Source organism: Etheostoma cragini, chromosome 4, assembly GCF_013103735.1.
Source record: "Etheostoma cragini isolate CJK2018 chromosome 4, CSU_Ecrag_1.0, whole genome shotgun sequence".
Classification (NCBI taxonomy): domain Eukaryota; kingdom Metazoa; phylum Chordata; class Actinopteri; order Perciformes; family Percidae; genus Etheostoma; species Etheostoma cragini.
Window position 1 is genome coordinate 18266879 of NC_048410.1, and position 23072 is coordinate 18289950.

The 23072-nt window shown below is 39.6% G+C and overlaps 2 protein-coding genes and 1 long non-coding RNA gene across 3 annotated transcripts in view; 2 read left to right on the forward strand and 1 right to left on the reverse strand.

The window, feature by feature from the left end:
- The window catches only part of poc1a (POC1 centriolar protein A), a 33182-nt gene extending 10495 nt beyond the window's left edge, over positions 1-22687 (reverse strand). The window contains exons 1-9 of the mRNA XM_034868928.1: positions 22432-22687; positions 18501-18585; positions 18170-18341; positions 17816-17995; positions 17580-17687; positions 17157-17272; positions 13549-13682; positions 8257-8325; positions 7881-8021 (exon numbers count right to left, since the gene is read on the reverse strand). Coding sequence (XP_034724819.1) covers positions 7881-8021; positions 8257-8325; positions 13549-13682; positions 17157-17272; positions 17580-17687; positions 17816-17995; positions 18170-18341; positions 18501-18585; positions 22432-22446 — 1020 coding nt within the window. The 5' untranslated portion in view covers positions 22447-22687. The remainder of the gene's footprint in view (positions 1-7880; positions 8022-8256; positions 8326-13548; positions 13683-17156; positions 17273-17579; positions 17688-17815; positions 17996-18169; positions 18342-18500; positions 18586-22431) is intronic.
- LOC117943052 lies at positions 563-17128 on the forward strand. The gene is made up of 4 exons (XR_004656274.1): positions 563-573; positions 9099-9104; positions 16260-16264; positions 16869-17128. It is a non-coding gene; the product is annotated as an uncharacterized LOC117943052 (long non-coding RNA).
- b9d2 (B9 domain containing 2) lies at positions 20781-21677 on the forward strand. The gene has a single exon (XM_034868938.1). It carries the CDS (start codon positions 20970-20972, stop codon positions 21495-21497), a length of 528 nt encoding a protein of 175 aa, XP_034724829.1. The 5' UTR covers positions 20781-20969; the 3' UTR covers positions 21498-21677.
- Positions 22688-23072: the final 385 nt, after the last annotated feature.

Below are 23072 nucleotides of genomic sequence, written 5' to 3' on the forward strand. Positions count from 1 at the left end.
TCTTTAGGAAAAGGCCGGAGTGTGTGTGTGTGTTTGTGTGTTTGTGTCGTAACATAACCATAAGATGTAGACAAATCTTTTCACCAACTGCTGACATCTTAGTTAATTACAGTGGAGCAAAACCCAACTGCTAGTGACGCTTTTTGATGAATGAAGCCTGCGGTGACTCAGCTATGACTTGTGCTTCTGGCCTCAGCTATAACTTACAGAATTGACAAGGGAGGGAGTTTCTCAGCAAACCCTTTTATTAAGGCTCCTCAGTCAACTTCTCACTCTTATTTTGCATCTCTCTCTGACTGCTTCCCCCACTCTTTGTATATAACCACCTTTTCTCCCTGCTACAACTTTTTCTTCACAGTTATCCTCATCCCCATCTCTTGTAATCTCTATCCCTTTCTTTAGTGCAACAAGGATAAACAGGTGTCTGTTAATGGCTCTAACGGTTTCAATATTTCCAATGCATCTGTTTTTCTATCTCAATGTTGTTTTTTTGTCTTCAGTTTGCTCATTTTGGTCTGGCTCGCTCACATGCTTGCCCTGTTTTCCCACTTTCTACATCTACATCTCGCTGATGTTCTCTCGCTCACACTAGACCATTACGCACTCTTTAACTTCATTGTTATCTCTTCTTCAACACTCCTTTGTCACACCCCATGCCTTTCCCTCTATACCCTGCTGTTAAATGCATTCAACTCCTGCTGTCAGAACAATACCACCTGCCTTTCCATACCAGCATCTCAGAAGAAAATACAACCACAAACTGTATCAGGAAGTACATTCTTTAGTGCAATGCCCTGAGGTCTCAAATATACCATTATGGATTGTTTTACTGCTTCTTGAGTCTTTAATTAAGGAGAGGGCCAGTAAATTTCGGTCTAATAAAATAATAGTGAAGAGATAGAAGTTCATACAGCTTCTGCAGTCTCAAAACACCCTCCCCGTTCTCCACATACACATCCTAAAGCCGAGTCGAGCTGTGAAGTGATGTGTGTGCATGTGTGTGTTGAGCTGTGAAGGAAAGCCTGCTGTGAGGGTGCACGTGAGTGGGAGAAAGACCCAGATGTGAAGCTAGAGACAGAAAGAGGGGGGTTCCAGTGGGGGATAGATGGAGGGATTAGGGCGGATGTGATCGGAGAGCTGATCTGCCTGTCAGCGATGCTTGGCACACGCACGCACGCACGCATGACTGGCAAATTTAATGGAACTTCACATCCATCCAAGTACATTAAAGGATCAGCATATCAAATAAGCTACTTAAGAAATCCCCGTGGATTTGATTCTGAGAGGGCAGCAGCTATGGGTGACCATTACCTAGGTGACACAGCATTACTGTCTCATTAGTCAATTTCTTCCTGGTGAAAGGAATTATAGCCGAAGACGGTTGTGTGTAATACTGTATCTTGGGCATAAAAAAGGAGAGATTTGTAACACAAAGGTCGCATTAGACAATTAAAAAACAGACTGTAGTCAGAGGGCTGTGGTCCTGCTTGCTTTCCGAGCCAGCCTCTCAGTTGTTGTTGGTTTAGAGAGGTGTTGATCCAACTGTAATATCATTTTGGAGGATGATTGACAGGTGTTAAACAATTATTTTGTCATACATCAGCAGGGATAAGCTAAGTAATCTTTCTGTATAATGCAATACAGTTCAACAGCACCACAGACACCCTCCAAAATGATTATACGGTTAAATCAACAACTCTTTCAAACTGAACAATATAAACTTCATGATGGATTTATTGCAGGACTGTTGTATTAGACTGCATCCGCCACCTGGCAACTGAGTGTATAATTACATGCAAAATAGGGCTGGGCGGTATACCGACATTGTAAGGCCGTCACTCAGTGAGTAGAGAATCCAGTTTGCAGTGTAGTTCAAACACTGATAAACCAGAGAATTCTACAGCAACAAATCGGCTTCATGTTCAAAGAAACTTCATACACTCTTTCGTCTCTCTCATTTACATTTGTTGCAGCTGTTTTCGAACAGGAAAGGAAACCCTGTCTTTGCTTTTTATTTTTATGACAGCCATGATATAATAATAGGACTTGTGATATCTCATGTGGCTGTGACTTTTTTTCCCCTTTATTTTCTTTTCTGTATATAATATGTAATGTGTTAATGTTGTCTGATTAAATGTTGTTTTGGACCCCCAGGAAGACTAGCTGGTTGTCTAGGCGTCAGATACTGGGGATCCTTATAATAAATATAAATACAAATACTTACAACGGAACATTTAGCCCACTTAGTGTAAAATACTGAGATTAGCATTAATTCTCCAAGAATAAGAGGGGGGGAGGAGGGGGAGGTCCCACTGGTCAAAAATGCATTCATATTTGATAAGTTGCTTTTCCTTTCTGCATTTGAGTCCACCAGTTTAAGGGATGTTCTGGACAGTGAACACATGCTGGCAACGGTTTATAAAAGTTCTTACAAACAAGTGTGTTGTGACTATTGTGTTGCTAGTGGCAAACAGCCTTTCATCTAGCCTAAACACTGTTATTGTACCCATAATAAAATACCCCTCAGGTATTGCTGCCATTAAAACTTAATCAGGTACTGTACAATATCTGCTATGTTGGTTGCTTCTTTCAGGACAAGCTGCACTTTGCTTAGAGTGGTTATCCTTAGATTTATTTAGCCTAATAAATGTTTGTTATAAGACTCAAGAATAACGTTTTACACATTCTGAAATATGATGCATGTAGTGTATTTTTCAAAGTACATGGGTTTGTTAATTTATGTATTATTATTGTTATATTTAATTTTCATTAAACAAAAAAGTTAGCATGGAAATCCAGTATCAAATACAAAAGATTAAGGGTCTGGCATCGAGTAATGAAAGTTGCCCATCTCACTGCACGCAGTTAGATAACACTACAACCGATCACAACAACACACGGGGTGACGTATCCAGAACCCCATACGCTTAGCTACCGGCGGAGCTAACTGGTCTGTTTTTTCTGATACTAACATACCAAACGTAAGGGTCTGCTGTACAGTATATGGTGATGCAAGTGAAGCTTCAGAGCAACCAAACAAAGCAAAGTGTGTGTGTGTGCGTACACTTACTGTACATAAATGCTATTTTAGCATCAGGTTCAATCTGTAATTCATACATTTTCAATACCAATTACAGATTTCCTGCCAAAAAAGGAGCACAAAACCAGATAGTATGACCTAGAGTAGCTTTTGAGAAGTTACACCTGTTGCAAATGTCAGATTCAACTGTCAATGTATAATTTTATGATATAAGATTTAAGATATAATACATTTCTGCATATGAAGTGTAATCTTGGGTGTAATTAAGCTAATAATATTCATACTTTGTCCTTCTCTTTAATTAGTTTGCAGTCTGGCTTTTGGATGTATGAGCTGCAGTACTGTTCAGCAACTTCTTTCCTGGCTGCTTTCAGACAGAACATCCTGTTTACTACTGCATGTTCTGCTTCTCTGAAAATAAGTCAATTTACAACAGAACATTAGATCTACTTTTCCTACATTAGAGTACATTTCACTGTTGTATACTCTCCTTTTAAACTCATAAAGCCTTTGAATACTCAAGAGAGAAGGAAACGAACACATTAAGGCGATCTTATGAAACTGTTCCCCTCTCTGCTTCCTCTCAGGCAACACGTGTCGGAGACTTGCAGCAGTTTATGAGAGATGAAAGGGGCAGTATTAATAATAAATTATGATTGAATAAATAATACATGTAATGGAAAATCTAGGAAGCTGGGACTTCCAGGTGCAGCTACTACCATCCCTTTAACTTTAACATCTGGCAGATGACAGAAGAAAATAGATGTCAGGAATTAACAAATGTTAATGAAGTTGTCGTGTGTGTGTGTGTGTGTGCGCTTAACTGTAAATAAATGCTATTTGAGCATCATTTGAATAAGGCTAGTAGCAGTCAAATAAATTAAGTTTGGCATTAGCAGAAATGATCTAGCTCTAGTGTCAATCCTTCAGTTCATAATTTTTGTTTGTGGAAAAGAGGAAAACGTAAACAAAAGAAATCTGTGAAGTCTGAGTCACGTATAGGCGAATTGACCAAGGCGCAATTCACAGGACAAGAAAGGAACAAAAATGTCTGAACCTAAATATGATACCTACGTATATACATAAAAAAATAAAAAATTAAATTAAAAAAAAAGCGCTCCTTTAAAATGTGTCTTGGTCATGAATATCTTTTTTTTAGAAGACAGAGCTATCACAAAACATTTTTTACTTTGTTTTTTAAAGAGCTCATATTATGGTTTTGAGATTTTTCCTATCTTTATTATGTTAGTAGATGTATAAAGTACACAAAACACATTTTACTCCAAATGGAGCTTTTTCTCCCACAGGCAGCACTTTTCTCAACTGCCTAAAAATGGCTTGACCACATTCGCGTTTGAATTTTCTCAATCAATGCTGTCAGTGATTGAGGAAGCCAGCCCAGTTTTTTAAAGAAGTAAAATGATGAAGCTTAACACAGCTGTAATTGAACAGTATTTAAAAATAAAAAAATAAAAAGGTTTCAGTGGGGTTTTTCAAGAACAGTAGTTCTCAGAAGAAGAGAATACATTTCAAGCATTGCACTAATCATCTCTCTCCCCATGGTATAACTGCCCATTTTCTAATCACCCTTTGAGGCACGTCTGTAATAACAGCTGTCGAGTGGAAGAGCTATTAAAATCAAATTTGCAATCCTGTATCACAGCAGCGAGAGAGAAAGGCACAGTCAGAGAGGAAGAAAAAGAGCCCTAAATGGATGGCATAGAAATGGCATGGCATGATGTTGGCATGGCAAGAAAAGATGTGTTTTTAAAGCTATGCACTTCCACTGCACAAGTCAAAGTAAAGGAGACGTTAGAAATAACCACCCTCACATAGCTGATGCTGCTTAAACACTTGCTTGCAAATATGAAGTCTAACTTGACTGTAGAGAAACATCTGACATCAACATCGTGTTTGCCATTACAGAGTGTCTCTAGGAACATTTTTCGTGTAAAAACATGCTGACATCGGAATAACAGTCCTATAAGAGATTATAAGACACATTATAAGACATATGTGTAACATGTGTTCCTTACCATAGTATTCTATCCATATCAATTCTATCTACGTATTCTCTGTTTTATGTACAAGGGTCTTTAAGATTAGCTAATTAGTCACATGTTTTGTCTTTCAAAGCCGTAAACTATCCTAAAGTTCAAAGTAATTAAGTTCCCAGTTAGTATTACTTGTACTGGTTAAATATCACACTGTGTCTATTTTTTCACCTGATACATACATTATTAATTACAAGTCTTGTGCTATTCTGGATTTCCAATTAAGTGTAAAGGCAAGGAAGGCAGCATCACTGTGGGTGACTCCTGACTTCTAGCAGAGCGACCAATAAGAGAAAGCAAAGACAGGGAGTGTGTGTGTGTGTGTGTGTATGTGTGTGTAAGTGTAAGTGTGTTTGTGTGTGAGAGACAGTGAGATTGAGTGAGTGAGAAGGTGTGTGAGTGAGCGAGAGGGTGTGTGAGTGAGTGAAAGAAAGACAGAGAGAAAGAGAGCACCTAGGCTGTGCCCTTGTTTATGTAAGTAACACTGTAGCAGTCAAAGGCGTTGGAATCCAAACCACTCCCTGAGGTTCCCCAGCCTGCTGGTGACACCCTGTCCCTTTTGTGTGCGTGTGTGTGACATCTGACAAGGTCTTTTAATATTTAAACAATGCTAATAGCTGCACTACTTGCTCACTTTCTGTTTGTTTCTAATCATTTAACTTAGCTGTAACCACCTTGTTTTGAACTCTTTTCACACACACACACACACACACACACACACACACACTGTTGAGTAGTTGTTAATGTCATTATCATTCAGGAATTATTCAAAAGATTTTCTGTTTCAAGTCTGTCTAATGTGTGGATTTTCTATGTTTTTCTGTCATAATTTTAAACAGAATATTTGGGGATTATGGACTATGGGTTGGAAAGCATTGGACAATGTCATCTTGGGTTCATTGGCATTTTTTTAGAGGAAAAAAATCAACATATTAGTTAATAATGAAAAAAGTTGTTAGTTTCTAGCCATAATTTGAACCTGTGGACAGCACAGATTCAGGATAAATTCCCATGTGCATAAAAGCATGATCCTTGTGCGCTGCAACACTGCGTTTGGATGACGTGTTCATAAAACAAAGTGCCCCTCTTTTTCTGTGACCAAGCAAGCAACAAATCAGATGCAGATTTTTCACTACTTGTGTCATTGTCATGTATTGAATATTGATAATAAATAAAAAATAATTACATTGTACTGTTCCTGTATGACATAAACATTAGTCCCTTTCAAAACCAAACACCTGCCTGGCATGAAGACGAGAAAATAAATTTGCTCAACCCTAAGAATTAATGTTAGTATTAATTAATAGATGATTTATCACTAGTGATGATTTCCATTTTGTGAAGGTGTTTTAAGACAGATGTCCATAAGAGCTATAAAGTCAATGGCAGACACATCAACTATGCACAGCACTTAAATGATCAGTTATGACTACACAGGGCAGAAAACTGAATGTCTCATTAATTTATCTGCTCCCATTGTTTGGTTATTGATAATTCATCAGCCTGTACTCTCACAACAGCAGTTTTGCATTCAGTCTGAAGACTACTAAGCATGAATGTAATAAGTTACAAGAGTCTGGTATAAAAGACATTCAAATAAGATTGTATAGGACAAGAAAAAAATAATCATAACCACAAGCCAAATGAGGAGTGATTTAGCTTAATGTGGGAATGTCATTTTCATCTTTCCTTTAGTTGGCAGTGCCTCATTTCAGCACTCTAACTAATTGTTAAGACAGTAATTACAGTGTTTAAACAGTCATAATTCATTATTTCTTTGAAAAATTGTGAAATATCTATATTTTTGAGGACGTAGTCGTAAGCTAAACACAAATTGAAATTACATTAATTTCATGTGGTCAGAAAAAAAACTTTGCACATATCAAAGTGTAGATGTGGGAATAAGTAGGTATTTCTTCCATGTGAGATATGAATGTAGCTTTGGGCCACACTGCAGACTTCAAAGGAAGAATATGCAGGGAGGAAATATGCCAGCTGCTCTGGCAGCATGACATACTGAGGGGCATCTGTGCACGTGCATGTGTTTCTTTATGTTTATTTTGGAGGTAGTCACCACACATGCATGCAAAGTCTTTTTTGTGCTAATGTCAGCACTTGCGTACACAGACATGTCTTTGTGTGTAAATATTTGTGTATGTGCCCTTGTAGTCCAACTATATGATGACTTTGCTTTTACATTATTGTGACGTCTTCATGAGAGTTTTGCTTACACAACCCTCGATTAACCTGATTACTTTCAAACCTTTTCTTAATTGTGAACATATACTGTAGCCTCTAGCACCAACAGGTTTTGGAATTGCTATGGCTATGGAAATCCTTGGGCTCGAAATCCGAAAGCTCCAGATGTTCACCTAGTGTTTTAATCAGCCTTAAACATATTCAAACAGCAAAATCAATTGAAATACGGGGCATCCTGGTGACTTGGTGGCTAAGAGGAATACTAAATAACTGCAACAACAGCCTGTCTGTGACAAATAAGAAGCGACACAGGTGTCAGTAAAGAATGTTCTGGTTCCCATTCTTGAACTTATTACTTCTCCTGAAGAATCCATTGTACAAAGTGCTCCGCAATATTGTGTCTGTGGCCAAAATGAAAATGAGTTATGACGCAACTAAGCATATACCAGGCTATCAATGTCAATGCTCGTTCTAGTTTAATTTTGAATGAAAACAATACCCTTTTTCTAAACAAGCACGCTTCATCAATGGTTCTGTTTTAAAGAAGGAAGTTACTTTAGAAAAAAAGCATATATGGCTGAACTTACCCGGCTGCGGAGTGCAGATGGATGCGAGGGGTGTGCCGTGGAGCTGGCTGGTAGTGCCTGCAGGCTGAAATTAGATTTATGCTGCAGCCTGACGCCATCATTGCCTTCAGCACAGTCAAAGTTACTCTTCCAAACCATTACCTGTAAGGTGAATATAAATCATAGCTTGTTCCACATTAATACATCAAATATTACCAATAATCTCATATACAAAAAATGGATTGAGCCATTGAGATTGAGCTTTCACTTAGTTCATTTTCATGAGTGTTGTTTTATAAATTGTCAACCAGTGGTATAAGGAAGACAGATAACGTTTCCAATTGGTAGACTATATCTTGTGCAATGTTTTGGATCAGTTAGAAGAATAAGTCATCACCTGCTCATCAGAACCTCCAGAGGCAAAGTACTCTCCGGTCCTGGAGAAGGCCACACAGTTCACTGGACCCTGGAGTGAGGTGACAGAGAAACAGAGACATGGTGAATGGAGATGATAATGCAGTAAAATCATAGAGAAGCATCCCAAAACTATAAGCTGCAAACTGTTTATTCAAGGTGAAAAGAAAAGCAATGCCATTGTTGTTATGAAATTGGGTGCCCCAAAAAAAACAAATCCCAATTAAAATATACAACAAGCACGGGAAGATGTTTGCTGTGCACATACAGTGCCAATATCATGAAGCGGGCTAGGACAATTATTCAACTGATCAGCAACTAACTTGTTAACTGCTTAATCTTTTAAGTCCTTTTTCAAGCACAAACCACAAACACTAGGGCCAGCTACCCATTTGCTGCTTCTCTTTGTCTAATGTGACAATAAACTAAATATCTGTGGGTTTTGGAAAGTTAGTCTTGATTTATAGACTTAACCTTGAGCTTTAAAACTCTGTGATGGCCATTTTTTACATCGTTCTAGAAAATAAACAATAGAAATAGTCAGATTAATCAATGATAAAATATAAATGTCGGTTGCAGTCTTAAAAATGAAACTATCCCTGTGAAAAATGTTGCCATCTACAGTCCCTGACAAAAGTCTTGTCGCTTATCTATTTCGTAGAAACACCTGCTATTAACCTGACTTTTAATCAATCAATTGGCGTAAGAAATAGCTCATATGAAAAGCTAAAACCCTACCAAATGATGTTCAATGCACTGAAATAAATTAGTTTCACTGTAAAAAGATGAATCATTTAAAAGACAGAAAGGTCAAATTTTGGCCAGACAAAAGTTTTCTTGCCTATATAGAAATTGAACAAATTTCCTGCAAATACTAAAATATGTCATAAAATTAAATAGTGGTGCGTTGAGTTCCAAATGTAATATCTTGTATGACGTCCATGAGCTTGAAGGACTGCATCCATGCGGTTTGGCAAGGATTCATACAATGTATTGATAAAGTCATCAGGAATAGCTAGGAAAGGAGTCTTGTATGCCTCCCAGAGTTTCGTCTTCCATGCTTCCTCTTTCATCCTACCCCACATATGCTCAATGATCTTCATGTCTGGTGACTGGGCTGGCCAATCCTGGAGCATCTTGATCTTCCTCGCCTTAAGGAATTTTGAGGTGGAGATGGAAGTATGCGATGGAGCACCATCCTGCGGCAGAATGTGGACTCTTTTATGGTTGGGAATATAAGAGGTAGCTAAGATTTCTTGGTATTTGAGACTATTGATGTTGCCTTCCACCCGATGCTTAAAGATGCTTGTGAAAGTCACCTCATATCTCTCACACACCCCCATACTGGATGCAACCCCAGACCATGATTTTTCCACCACCAAACTTCACTGTTTTCTGGGTGAATCTTGGATTCATGCGGGCTCCAGGAGGTCTCCTGCAATATTTGCGGCAACTGTGGTGTAATTCAACAGAAGATTCATCTGAAAAATCCACTTTCTTCCACTTTTCCAGCCTCCATCCTTTTAGCAGGCTGTGGGCCTTGGAAAACGCCACACGGTTTTTTCAATTGTCTTTTGTTTTTTTCAATTGTCTTTTCAATTGTCTTTTGCCGTGTAGTGCCGGCTTCTGGGCAATGATTCAACCATGGAGGCCATTTTGAGAAAGAATCCGACCAAATGTTCTGGTTGACACAGAGACTTCAGGTGACCAGGTTTCGTGGAGCTCTGCTGAAGTGGAAAATGGGCTGGCCTTGGATTTTCGAGCCAACAAACGGTCCTCTCAAGCAGTGGGGTCAGGCAGCGGGGTCTGCCTGACCTGGGCTTGTCAAAAACGTCTCCAGTGTCTTCAAAGGATTTTTTTCTCCTCTGTACTTGACGCTGAGACACATTGAGGGTGTCTGCCACATCAGCAGTGGATCTGGTCTTCAGCCTCTTGATGATCAAAACTTTAGTCTCAGGGTGAATCTTAGGCGTGTTTGCAGAGGTCTAGTTGCAGGTGATGGGAAGGTCTAGTGTACAGGGGTTGTTTTTATACACACCTGAGACCTAATTGATCCATTATTAGTCACAGGTGAAGGCAACAACACTTATGTCTTTGCAAAAATTACTTACTACAATACTTTTTGACAGTTTCGTTTTGCACTGAAACATTATTAAAAAAAGCTGTTGGGATCAAAATGAGGCATTTCTTGCAAATAAATTTTGATTAGAAATATATTTCAGCAGCACTTCAGGTCAATTTGTACACAGGCGACAAGGTTTTTGTCAGGGACTGTATTTGTTGCATTTTGCCCATTTATTCATTTCCAATCCACAATAATAAAAAATGTGTTTTATATTATATATAACTGTAGTGAAGGTTTAGGTATTCATGTTAAGTGTGGGGGAAGTGAATACTACATAATTTAACAAAACACAAACATAAAAATTAAATACCCACTTCAAAAGTTAGTTATCTGTATAACATAAAGCAGGAGGAGGTTAAATATTTGGGGGTCTATAACTCAAAGCATTTAGGAAACAAACTGATGCTCAACTGTGGCAGAGTAATCAAAGAGTCTCCTGGTTGGTTGAGGTCACACACGGTCAGAGCCAAAAAGGATCACCTGCGGATGTCAGGACTTTGGCATGTCGTGTGTGTGTGTGTGTGTGTGTGTGTGTGTGTGTATGCATTAACTTGGAGGGCAGACAGAACTCAGCTTAAAAATTTAGAAATCTAATTCTCCTTGTTTTTTTTCCTTTACCTCACATTGCTCCATGGGGGTCAACAATTGAACATGAGCCCTGTTTTCAGAGAGAAAATACAAAAAAGAGGGAAAAGAAATAGACAGAGAGGGTGCTGGGAAGTAAAAAAAAAAGAAAAAAGGGAGCTGTGTGTCCTGCAGCTGCCATGCAGACAGGCTGGTTTGAGTGAGGAATGGTTTCCCAGAAGCACCTGAGAGAAACAGACAGTGTAACTATGGCAACGCGACGGCCTGACAGACAGCATGTTCTGTCTCGGCTCTGACTAATGCCTGCTGCCAGGCTGGCACTTGCCGTGGCCAGACACACAGACACAAACAGACACAGACACACATCAATGAATTCTTGTCATATTATGCCACGTTGTGAATTGAATTAAGTAAGGGATAAGGTAAAGCGAGCGGTCATTACTGCCAATTGGAACACAGGGTGATCATTGTTTTCTCCACACTCTCACTCCATTTGTGATCCGCTGAATGAGCTCTGTATGAGCACAAATATTGATTAAAAAACGTTTTTTATTGATTTAAAAGTGGTCCTGAGAATATGATCACAACTTTGTTCAAGGTCAAGGTCTTTTATGCATAGCAACTGTCTGTTATACAGATTTAACACTGTATTGACCAATCAAAATCAAGTGTGGCCGGACTAAGATGAGAGGAGAGGAAGGAATCGGGGATGTACAAACTGGATTTGTTGCAAAGTTTAACCATAATAATAGTGAAATATTTTTTAACTGTTGCTGTCTTAATGACTGCTGATAAATCTCTAGGGAGGGTTGCCATGAAAAGATACAGGCAACGCATGCGGCATGTTAAAAGCAGTTGTATGTTCACTTGACCGGAGCTTGTTAAAAGCAGTTGATTGAGACTGTCATGACTACAGGAGGAGTGGAAGACCTCGAAAAGCGGCAGTTGATAGATGAGTTACCCAAGAATATGAGGCTTTGAGCCGGGTAAAGGGTGCTGCAGGTCGTTTTGGCAGACATCAAGATTCATTTAGTTAAGTTTTGGACAATAAGTAAGCGTTATGGGGCAACTATTGTTAAGTTTACGCAACAATACGGCTAGTTAAGTTTAGGGAAAAGGTTGTGGTTTGGCTTAAATCACTCCCAAGGAACACACATTTTCAGGGTGAAAGTCCTTTGTCATCCCCCAGTAAATAACAAATGTAAAGCATTTAAAAATTATATTGTTCCCACTCTATTGTGCTGATCCAAAAATTGATCCGATCCGTGACTCAAAACCATGATCCTATCCGAACCGTGAGTTATCAAAAATCGTATTTATCTTACCCTTTAACTTCTAAAATCCAATCTGACCTGACATTAGTCCCACCATACAAGCAGGAGTACATTTAACTTTGTAAAAACACTACCATGCCATCTTTAACGTGGGGGCCTTTAAAAGCTAAAGTGTACTGATTTAAAGACGTTTTGGATTAGTCAGACAAAGGTGCAGAGAGAAAAATTTACCTAAATTAGACTCATTCGACCCAGCCAGGTGAGAAACCCCTGAGGTGATATAAACAACAGTTTGTCAGATCCAACAGAAATAAACCCCCCCTTTAGAGCCCTGATGTGTTTTGATTTACAGTACATACACATAGGTCTACACACATACACAGACAAACAAACACATAACAGAAATAAACCTACACACCCACACGTAACAGATGGAGGTCTCTCCCAATTTCAAGCTATGTGACTGGAGAGACAATTATCACCCTTAGCGCTCACAGATTGGCAAAGTCACCACTGAGCCAAAAAGAACAACAACAGAAAGGGAGAAGGAGTGCAGGAGATGACAAACTTGGAGGTGTGAAGCAAGAAGGGGGAAAGTGCTGTTTATATCTTGGCAAAAAAAAAAGAAAAAAAACGTCTTGGCAATAGGTTGAAGACAAACGTGTGTGACAAAGACAAAAGTCAAAGAGAGGGATAGATAAACAGATGGAACACATGTGGTCCTGGCAAGCAACTTATCTCTACATCTAGCCAGCAAAGCAGACCATCAGCTGTTGAAACAGGTACAGTCTGTGAGGCTTCTGGCCAACTAGTCTAGCCTATCCTAATGGAGTGCATGGGAGGTGGGAACAATAGAGAAGGACAAGGAGGAAAATGAGGATGTTAATGATGGTGGCAATGCTAAAACATCCCCGGAATACACTGAGAGGAGTGCGAGAGAGAACAAGAACAGGATGGAAACAAGACAGGATGAGGAAGAGGAGGAGAGGATCCAGAGGAACGGAGAGAGGAACACGGTTTTGTTTCCTTCCAAAAACCCTGAAATGAGTCATGAGTGGGCTGCCCGCTCGCCTGGCAAGTACTAAAATACACCAGATACAAAAAAGGCATCAGACACACACACTTCACAGAATCAAACATGCACAAAGGATATCTGTCCAAACCTTTCACATACCACACACACACATACACACACACACACACACGTAGGACAGCCATACATTCTTGTCACAATATGCCATGTTGTGAATTGATATGGGATAACGTAGTGTGTGTGTGTATGTGTGTCTACCTGGTGTCCGTGCAGTGTATACAGTAGCTTGCCCTCTACAAGGTCCAGTATCTTCATTGTGGAATCGTTGGATGCAGTGATGAGGAAATTACCAGCCGGGTGGAAAAACAAGCTGTTCACCACACCACTGTGGACTGAAAGTGCGCGCGCACACACACACACACACACACACACACACACACACACACACGCACACACACACAAAATGTATTAATGCGGATAAAGAAGCCAAGAAAAGAGGGAAAAGTCTCCAAAAGGCATCAAATGACAGATTAGACATTTGTATAATATGTCACAAAAAGTACGATTTTATTTCCATCATTTACACTTTCAAAATAACAGAAAACCAAAATATGGCTTCTGCAAAAGTTTGGCCATCCTACAGAGTTTATAGCAAGCACCGCCTCCTCTGAAAAGCGGAGACCTGACAGTGTCATGGATTGTTCTCAGTCATCGTCTGGGAAGACCAGGTGATGTTACTCTTAAGGTTTTAAATTCCCAGACTCATCTGACCTTGCCCCAACCATCAGCACCATGGCTTCTTCTAAGCAGTTGTCTAGATAACTGAAACTGAAAATGGTTGACGCTCACAAAGCAGGAGAAGGCTATAAGAAGATTACATAGCAATTCACATGCCAATATCCTCTGTTCGGAATGTAATTAAGAATTGGCCGTCATCAAGAACAGTGGAAGTTAAAGATCTGGAAGACCGAGAAAAGTATAAGACAGAACAACTCGCAGGATTGTGAGAAAAGCAAGTCAAAACCCCCGTTTGACTGCATGATCCATCCAGAAAGACTTGGCAGACTGGAGTTGTGGTACACCATACAACAATCTACCATACACATTAATACAATTTTTTTTGCCCAAACTTTCGACCCCCACGGATAACCTTGTGCGATTAAAGACAAAACGTAACAAATCTTATTGTTGTGACTTTGCTGCATTTTGTAGCTTTAAATAACATGGAATTATTCAAAACTATGATTAAATTCATGATGACAATAACAATGACTATGACACAATTTAAAGAGTGCAAGATTTTTTGGACGTAGACAAAATACTTTGTTTGTCAAAGTTAATCCTAAAGAAATCAATACATTTTTGAGAATAATGTTCTTTTTCCTTTTCCTTGTAAAACTGGATGTCTAAGTACCAGGATAGTCACATGCCAGGACCTAGGGGGTTCAGTGTCTTGCTCAAGGACGCTTCAGTAGGCCAGATGCAGCTTACTAACATGGTTGCCTGGATCAAAATGCAAAGTACACTGCTTGCTCTAAATCACCAGGTCTCAGTTGCTGTGTAACTTGAGAATGGCTTAACATCAGGTTTACTAGTGGTGGGAAAGTAACTGTCACCAGAAATGCAAAAATAAAAAAACTGAAAAAATGACTGAAAGAGAATGGGATAATGGCCAACAACTTAAAGTTTAGGCGAAAGTGCAGAAAAATGACCAAAAGGAAAAACTAAATATATATATTTACACACACACACACACACACACACACACACACACACACTCTAATAAGACATCAAATGCATGTCTTGCATGCATTGTCTTGGCAAAACACATAAAGGCTGTTCATCTACTTTATCACATTACATCTGACTACCTCATGTTACTTGTTCTAAGAAGCCAATTCTCTACCTTTAAACATGACTGGAAAATTACTGACATGGAGGATTACTGTGAGAGGTGACTTTCACAAGCATCTTTAAGGCTTAAGCATGGAATGACTACAAAATAAAAATCCCAGTAGACAAAAAAATGTCATTAAAAGTTGTTTGTGACAAATAATTCATACGTCAAAATCTAACAAACTCAAGTATATATGTATCCTTTTTTAAACCACGGATAGAATTGTACGTTAAAAAACTGTTGTATCGAGATGCATTGATAATCAATTTCGAATTGAATTGATGGCCTCTAAATCGGAATGGACTCGTGAGGTGCGCAGAGATTCCGACCCCTAAAGTTTACATTAGCACATATCATTACATCAAGTACAGCAGTCTACAGCAACTAGTCAAAAACTCCCCGGACCTAAAATCAATCTACCGTTTAGTGAACTGATGAGTTCTTAACTCAACTCTTAACTTGACTGAGACAAAGGAGAGGGCAGCCAGACATTCGACAAGCAACATGGTCCCTCTGCTGGCTGCAAGATGCTATGACATAAATGAAATATACTGATACCTTCTAACTGCAAAAAGATGCATCAAATTATTCTGGGAGCAGGAGGAATGTATTCCTTGGGTATGGCTTAGGATCACCCAAGGTTTACTGAGCAAAGTGAACACCCCAACAAACAGTTGAAATAACCACCCACAGCACAATTTAACTACAATTTGACAAATAAGGCTGGCACAATTGGTGATTAATTACAGTGTGTAACGTGAGAGGAGAGTTGAAGAAAGGAAAGGAGAGGACAGGCTTTTATCTTCACGCCCCATCTCCTCAGACACATGATGTGATTATCCATTATTAGATCTCACAACTCAAATCCATTTAAGAGAGCTGATTGGACCATCAGACTGAGAGGCATACTGACAAAAAAAACATGGCTTGTCTTATTGAATATGCAAGGGATCTTGATTACCACTTTAACCGTGAGCTTTATAGCTTCATTTTATCTTGGTGTTATTTCACTAATTTGTTGTATTTTTCACTCTCTAAAGGTGAGGCTTTACTTCAGTTGTGTGTTGCAGAGTCTGGGTGGGAGGGGATGACAAGACTTTGACTGTCAAGACTTTTATCTCCCAAATACAATCATTGGACTGTGGTTTTACTTTGATAGGCATCCAGTTTATGATTAAAGCTCTATTAATATAATAGCTATAAGACATCAAGAGTGTCTAAACGGAGTGTCTTGAAGCAAATAATGTAGTAAATGCTTTCATAAATGTTTGTCTTTAGAGATAATGTGGTTGTTCATTATTGCAAATAGTAACTTTGCATTAAAACAGTGATTAAATGTATATTGTTGTTTTGCTGACCATAACCATGATCTTCAAACAATGATAAATACAAACCAGGGATGCACCGAATCCAGGATTTGGCTTTGGATTCGGCCAAATATTGGGCTTTTTGACAATTATTTAATTTACATATATATATATATATTTATATATATAAAAAAAACTGTTTTCCAACAAACTGAATGCTGGTTGACGTTGATTAAGGGAAGGTGTTCAATGTTCATTGCAGTAGGCAGTGAGAAAGTGAAAAGGGAACTCATGAGCAGAAAAACTGTTGTTTGGCAGTACTTTCAGTCAAAAGAAGGTGCAGAACTTCGTCACTGTTCAAAACCTTTTCTAAGTATGAAACATCCAAAAGAATATGAGTTGTGCATGAAGGAATCTACAGACAGCAGCCCAAATGCAGCAACTTCAGGTACGACAGAAAAAAAAAAAAATGCTGTGGACGTTGTTTCCTTCATGAATGAGTTTACTGTTTTAATGACCCGAGGATGGGAGTAGGATTTGGTATTTGGTTTCCGCAGAATCGTAACCAGTGGATTCGGTATTCGGTCGAACCCCAAAAATCTGGATTTGGTGCATCCCTATCACAAACTAAATACAACAAACAGTTTTTGAGGCATCTTTACCTTGGTAGTGCTGTAGCATCTTATGGGATCTGATGTCCCACACCTTGACAGAGTTGTCAGTACTCGCTGCAGCGATGCATGTTCCACTGGGATGGAAGTCCACATGGTTTGCATAACTTGGGAGAAAGAAAACATGACATGTAATAAAAATGTGGTATTTCTTTAAAAAACACTCTACACCTGAAGCTAATGCTTTAAGAGAGTTGTTACTGAATCAGTGTACATTTGTGTGTCCATTTTTAAAACTCAATTATGAAATACACATAGTAAATAATGCCATTTAGCCTCAACATTTACAAATATTGCCAGAAGAAACACTGACAAAAAGATATGGATTACTTTTGGTTACCCACTGCCATTCTTTCTCACACACACATCAGAATTTTTCACAGGCATCCTTTTTTTCTGGTCTCCAGTGCTCACCCAGCATGTTCATAGAAAGAATGAATACACTCTCTGCTATTCTTGTCCCACAGCTTTATAGTCTTATCATCACTGGACGACACAATCAAGCGGTCATCTGGAGAAAACCTGCAAAAAATGCATTGAAATTCTAGATCAAAAACTACGTCTCCTGCTTCAGTGTTTCACTATTAAAATGTAGGTATTCATTAAAGTTGTAAAACAACTGAGAAATGTTTTGTGTGTGTAGAGCGTACTTGGCACAGCGGACCCAGTTGATGTGCTGGTTGAGAGAGAAGAGAAACTTTTGCCTGTGGACGGTCCACACTTTGATGGTCTTGTCGTCAGAGGCTGTGATCAGATTCTGTCCGTCACCGGAAAAGTTCACGCTGCGCACAGTAGCCGTGTGAGCCCTGAAAGATGTTGACTCCGCCTTCCTGTATACACACACAAGACAACACTAACCGTCTATGCTGAATGAAAAAGAACATTCAGTACAAATGTCTGGCTGTGTTGCTTCTATGAGTCAGAGTCATTGTGCGTTTCTATTGCAATACAATAATAATGAGAGATGTACATAAAAACAAAAGCTGCAATACTTCAAAACTCACATGCTGGGCACCCAAAGCCGTACCGTCTTGTCTCTGGAGGCCGAGGCCAACAGGTGGCCAGAGGGAGAAAACTGAACAGAAAGGACAGCATCTTTATGTCCATCAAAACGATACGCTCGCATCTGAGGTTTCATGTTCCAGATCATCACACAGGAGTCCATCGATCCTGTGGCTGGGAGAGGAGGGAGCACAGGTGTAGGAACTGAACACAATGTGCATGAACATAGAAAACATGCCACACAGTAAAATAAAATAAAAAGACAACATCAAATGTGCAGCAAATTATCTGGCCACAGGCCAAAGACACAGGGTAAAATAAGGTAGCAGTTACCGATCTGTTTCATGTTGCAGCTGAAGTCCACAGTTGTAACAGTGTCCCTGTGACCCTTGAAATGTCTCTCTAGAGTTGGATCAGACTACATTACAAACAGAGAGACAGATGGAAGCAACCACATTAAAGCTTGGGAGCACTTGTTTCAAAGTATCTCTCAATAACATTAGTCATGACTAAATACACAACAGTCAAAGTTCCATTTTGTTTCTTCTTTTAAATCATCCTTCGGTATAACTGATATTAACACTTTGACAACCAGAGGGAAATTGTTGTGCAGCAGTTCCAGTATAAAGTGGGAAAGAGTTCAAATATACAGAGTGCAAATAAAAGCAAAATGCAAACAATAAAGATCTGTAAGGTGCAAATTCACAAGGATCATAAAAATACAGAGCTGAACAGGACAGACCTCTGCTGTCCATCTCTCTGTGTGAGGTACCTAGATATATAGGTGAGGTATATACTAGGTGAGAAGCCGCCGATGATGGGTGTCGGTGCGTCCACAGTCTCCTGGGTCACTGACTACCTGATAGGAAGACCACAGTTTGTCCGTCTGGACCGTGTTCTGTCTGATGTGGTGGTGAGGGATACCGGGGCTCCACGGGGGACTGTGCAGTCTCCTTTTCTGTTCACCTTATACACCACAGACCTCCAGTACAACTCAGAGACACTACAGAAGTTTTCTGATGACTCTGCAGTTGTTGGGTGTATAAGGGATGGACAGGAGGGAAAGTACAGAGCGCTGGTGGATGACTCTGTGGAGTGGTCTGGTATGAATCGCCTGCTGCTGAACGTGGATAAGACCAGAGAGATGGTGATTGACTTCAGGAGGAAGGGAACGGCTCCACAGGCCCTTGCATCCTGGGAGAAGATGTGGACATGGTTGAGGAGTCCAGATTCCTGCGTGTCAACATCGACAACAGGCTGAACTGGAAGTTCAACAGCACTGCTGTTTACAAGAAGGGGATGAGCAGACTCTATTTCCTGAGGAAGCTGAGATCCTTCAACGTGTGCAGCAGGATGTTGGAGATGTTCTACCAGTCTGTTGTGGCCAGCGCTCTGTTCTCCTCCACCAACTGCTGGGGCAGCAGCATCGGAGCCAGCGACACAAACAGACTGAACAAACTCAAGGCTGGCTTCATGATTGGCTGCAAACAGGACACATTTGAAGCTGTGGTGGAGAGGAGGTCACTGAACAAACTGTAATGTATAGTAGATAACCCTGGCCACCTTCTCCACCCCACAGTGGTCCAACAGAGGAGCACCTTCTCTAAGAGGCTCCAACAGCTTCAATGTTGCATGGACCGCTACAAGAAATCATTCCTACCACAGGCAATACAACTTTTTAACACCACATCACTGAGTCTTAGATATGACTCTTTAACATCACAACACTGCACTAAGTGCAACTTGCACAACAGGTTAATTTACATCTTTGTCAATACTAGTTATGGAGTTGTCCATTTTTATTCCCAACTTGTATATTTTAAATATATTTGTTCTTGTGTTATATCCTATTATTTAATGTATATTGTAACCATATTTGTTCAAGTATATTCTGTATGTGTGCTATGTGTCTGATATTTTGCTGTTATAACGCTGTAATTTCCCATTTTGGGGATCAATTAAAATCAATCTATCTGTCTATCTGTCTATCTATCTATCTATCTATCTATCTATCTGAGTTTGATTGGCACAGTAAACAAGGATTTCCTGTGACGTTCTGTGGTGCATTGTTAATATGCCAGTCATAATCAGCCCCGGATCAAAACATACACAATTTGTGACCACACATAGCATTTTCTGTTACGATTTGGATGGGCTACGGAGTGGCACTGTTCCACAGTGTTACTTGTTTCTTGACTTCCAAACCCTGTTCAATTCCACACAATGCAACAAAATTATCATTCGTTTTAAGCTTGCATAAAGTAATATTCAGTCCTTATCAGTAGTTGATTGTGATTAATGGACATGTAGTCGTGTGTTATTTTTCACCAATGCACAGATGTTATATTATAAACGATGCCAAACAAGGAAACGCGTCGCAGTGACAACCCCACTTAATTACGCCCTCCGTTTTGACTGTCAGTCAGCGGGTTTTAAAGTTGTGCCACTGCAAAGAAATCTCCACCAGTCAAAATAGCTATTTTCTGGTAGTATGTTGGAAGAAATAACACTAATTAGACAAAGGTTGTGCTTTGTGTCTCTAAATGTTATTCAAAAATGCAGGATCTGTTGGCATTACAACAGGAAGTGCTGCCTGAGAAACTACACTCAGGGTAAATGAGACGACGTATGGTGGCGGTAACCGGTGGTAACAGCAGGCATCACCAAGGAAACGGGAGCTGTGGTACTAGCTAGCTAGTCAACACATAGCTAGGGCTAGTCTATGCTAGCCGTTAAACTCGGAAGAAGACTATAGCGGGCTTCTCGGTCGTGCATGTTTTTGTGTAAGTGGACATTTGTATCATGGCAGAGCTGCATATTATAGGCCAGATCATTGGGGCCGGTGGTTTCCCGCAGAATAGTCTATTTTGCAAATGGGGAGTTCATACAGGAGGAGCATGGCGTCTTCTGTCTGGGTTGAAGGAGGGTCAGACCCAAGTGGATATCCCCCAAACAGGAGACATGGCGTACTGGAGTCACCCGATAGATCTGCACTACGCAACTAAGGGAATTCAAGGCTGGCCAAAACTTCACTTCCAAGTCTGGCACCAGGACTCTTTCGGGCGTTGTCAGTTGTACGGTTACGGGTACTGCCATGTCCCTTCCAGCCCCGGACATCATCGGATAAGCTGTGTGACTTGGAGGCCGCTCGGTTCATGGCAAGAGCAATTAGCACAAATGTTTATCGGCGGTGGACCCCAGCTCCGTAGCCCGGACCTTATATACAACGGAGCGGACAGATACAGACTGCACACCGAAGCCATGGGAACTGTGGAGCTGGAGCTTGGCATCATCATGAGACACTTTGACAAGTATGGCGTCGAAAGTTAACGCGGTGAAATATAAAGACTTGAGGAACTTGTGATGGATTGGATTGTATGTTGTACAGGCGGAGGTCTTAAATTTACAAGTTTTAAGTTAAGTTTTGTACTCTTTTCTAAATTGTTTGTGCTTTTATATACATGCGAGCGCTAGATGTGTAAATAAAGAAAAATTTGTCTTAACGAAGTTGGTTTCTTGTTGATATGTCATTATCAGACCACTCTCGCCCAATGTGAGCTGGGATTAGTCATTCTCGGATTAGAGGGAAGGTTATTCACAATTAACGTTATTTTTCTAAATTGTACATTATTCCCTGGACAGTTCTTAATATGTATTTAAAATGACATATTTAATGTATATACTATAACCCACGTTTTTTTAACAACTACAACTTTACTACTCTACTACACTAAACCATGCCATGTTTTCATGGTTTTCACTCCATTTTGCATCCCATATTTGACTGATATACATTCATGTTGGATGTTCGTATACTACAAATAAAAAATACTATAACCTTAAGGGCAAAATTGTGTATCAAATTTTAAAGATCTTAACACTTATGCAGTATACAAAACTAAATACCGCCTAGTCTGTGTGGATTTTAAGGACTATATGCTATGTGTGTAAAGTGTAAAGGTATAGATTGCAGTGAAAGCATACAGACGGGATAGTAATCACTTTTAACATTATGTTACACCACCACACTGTTTAAAAAAAAAACAAAGACTTGTTTTAATGTCACAGTTTGATGTTTTTGTTGCAAGAGTTGTGCTGTAGACTTGACCTGTACCGACGTGTAGCGTTAACGTAGATATTTCTTGTAACATGTTTTGAGAGAAAAGTTCCCATGTCATTTGTAATTGCTTCAGCGCCTGTGGAAGTACAAACAGGAAACCAACTTCAGTGACAACGCAGCTAACGTAACGTAAATTAAACTCACCGGTGCAGAAGTCATCTTTCCTAATATTGGAGACAAACAGCCCGTGAGAACGACTGTCCTGACCGTTATATCTAAAACGTAACTGTCCACTAGCTAGCGTTACTTCTTTACTAATGAGACAAACGATAGTCTACTGTTAGCTCACCATTCGGCAGACGTTAGCTTACAACTATATTAGCTAGCTAGCTGGTAGTTGCTGACAACAATAAAGTTCAGTTTACGCGCCGCGATTGGGCGCTCAGCGCCTGGGCGAGTTTCTTAAAGGGAAAGTTGTACCTTTTAAACACGTTAATGAGTAAAAACTGCGATGTCACAAAGATTACATTGGTCAAGTATGATCACATTCAATGCTTTCCAGTTGAGCAATCAAGAAATTATATGAATTTATCTAAATATTTGAGTAAAGCCTTTAATATTAAACTGACGCACCCATAGAAATGAAATATACGTACCATTACCACTAGGTGTCAGCAGTGTAGCACTGTTAGAAATCTTAACCACGGTTTTAAATGATGTAACCATAAAAAGATTTAAAAAATAATTTATATATATATGGGATGTAAGTAGTGCATCAAGGCAGTGAAAGGCTGCAATTTGATGCATTAGTTAAAATCTATGTCTTCAATTTAAACAGTTTTTAT

Bases quoted from the DNA above. Each gene is read 5' to 3' on its own strand.
- b9d2 (XM_034868938.1), top strand. From the start codon at position 20,970: ATGGCAGAGCTGCATATTATAGGCCAGATCATTGGGGCCGGTGGTTTC.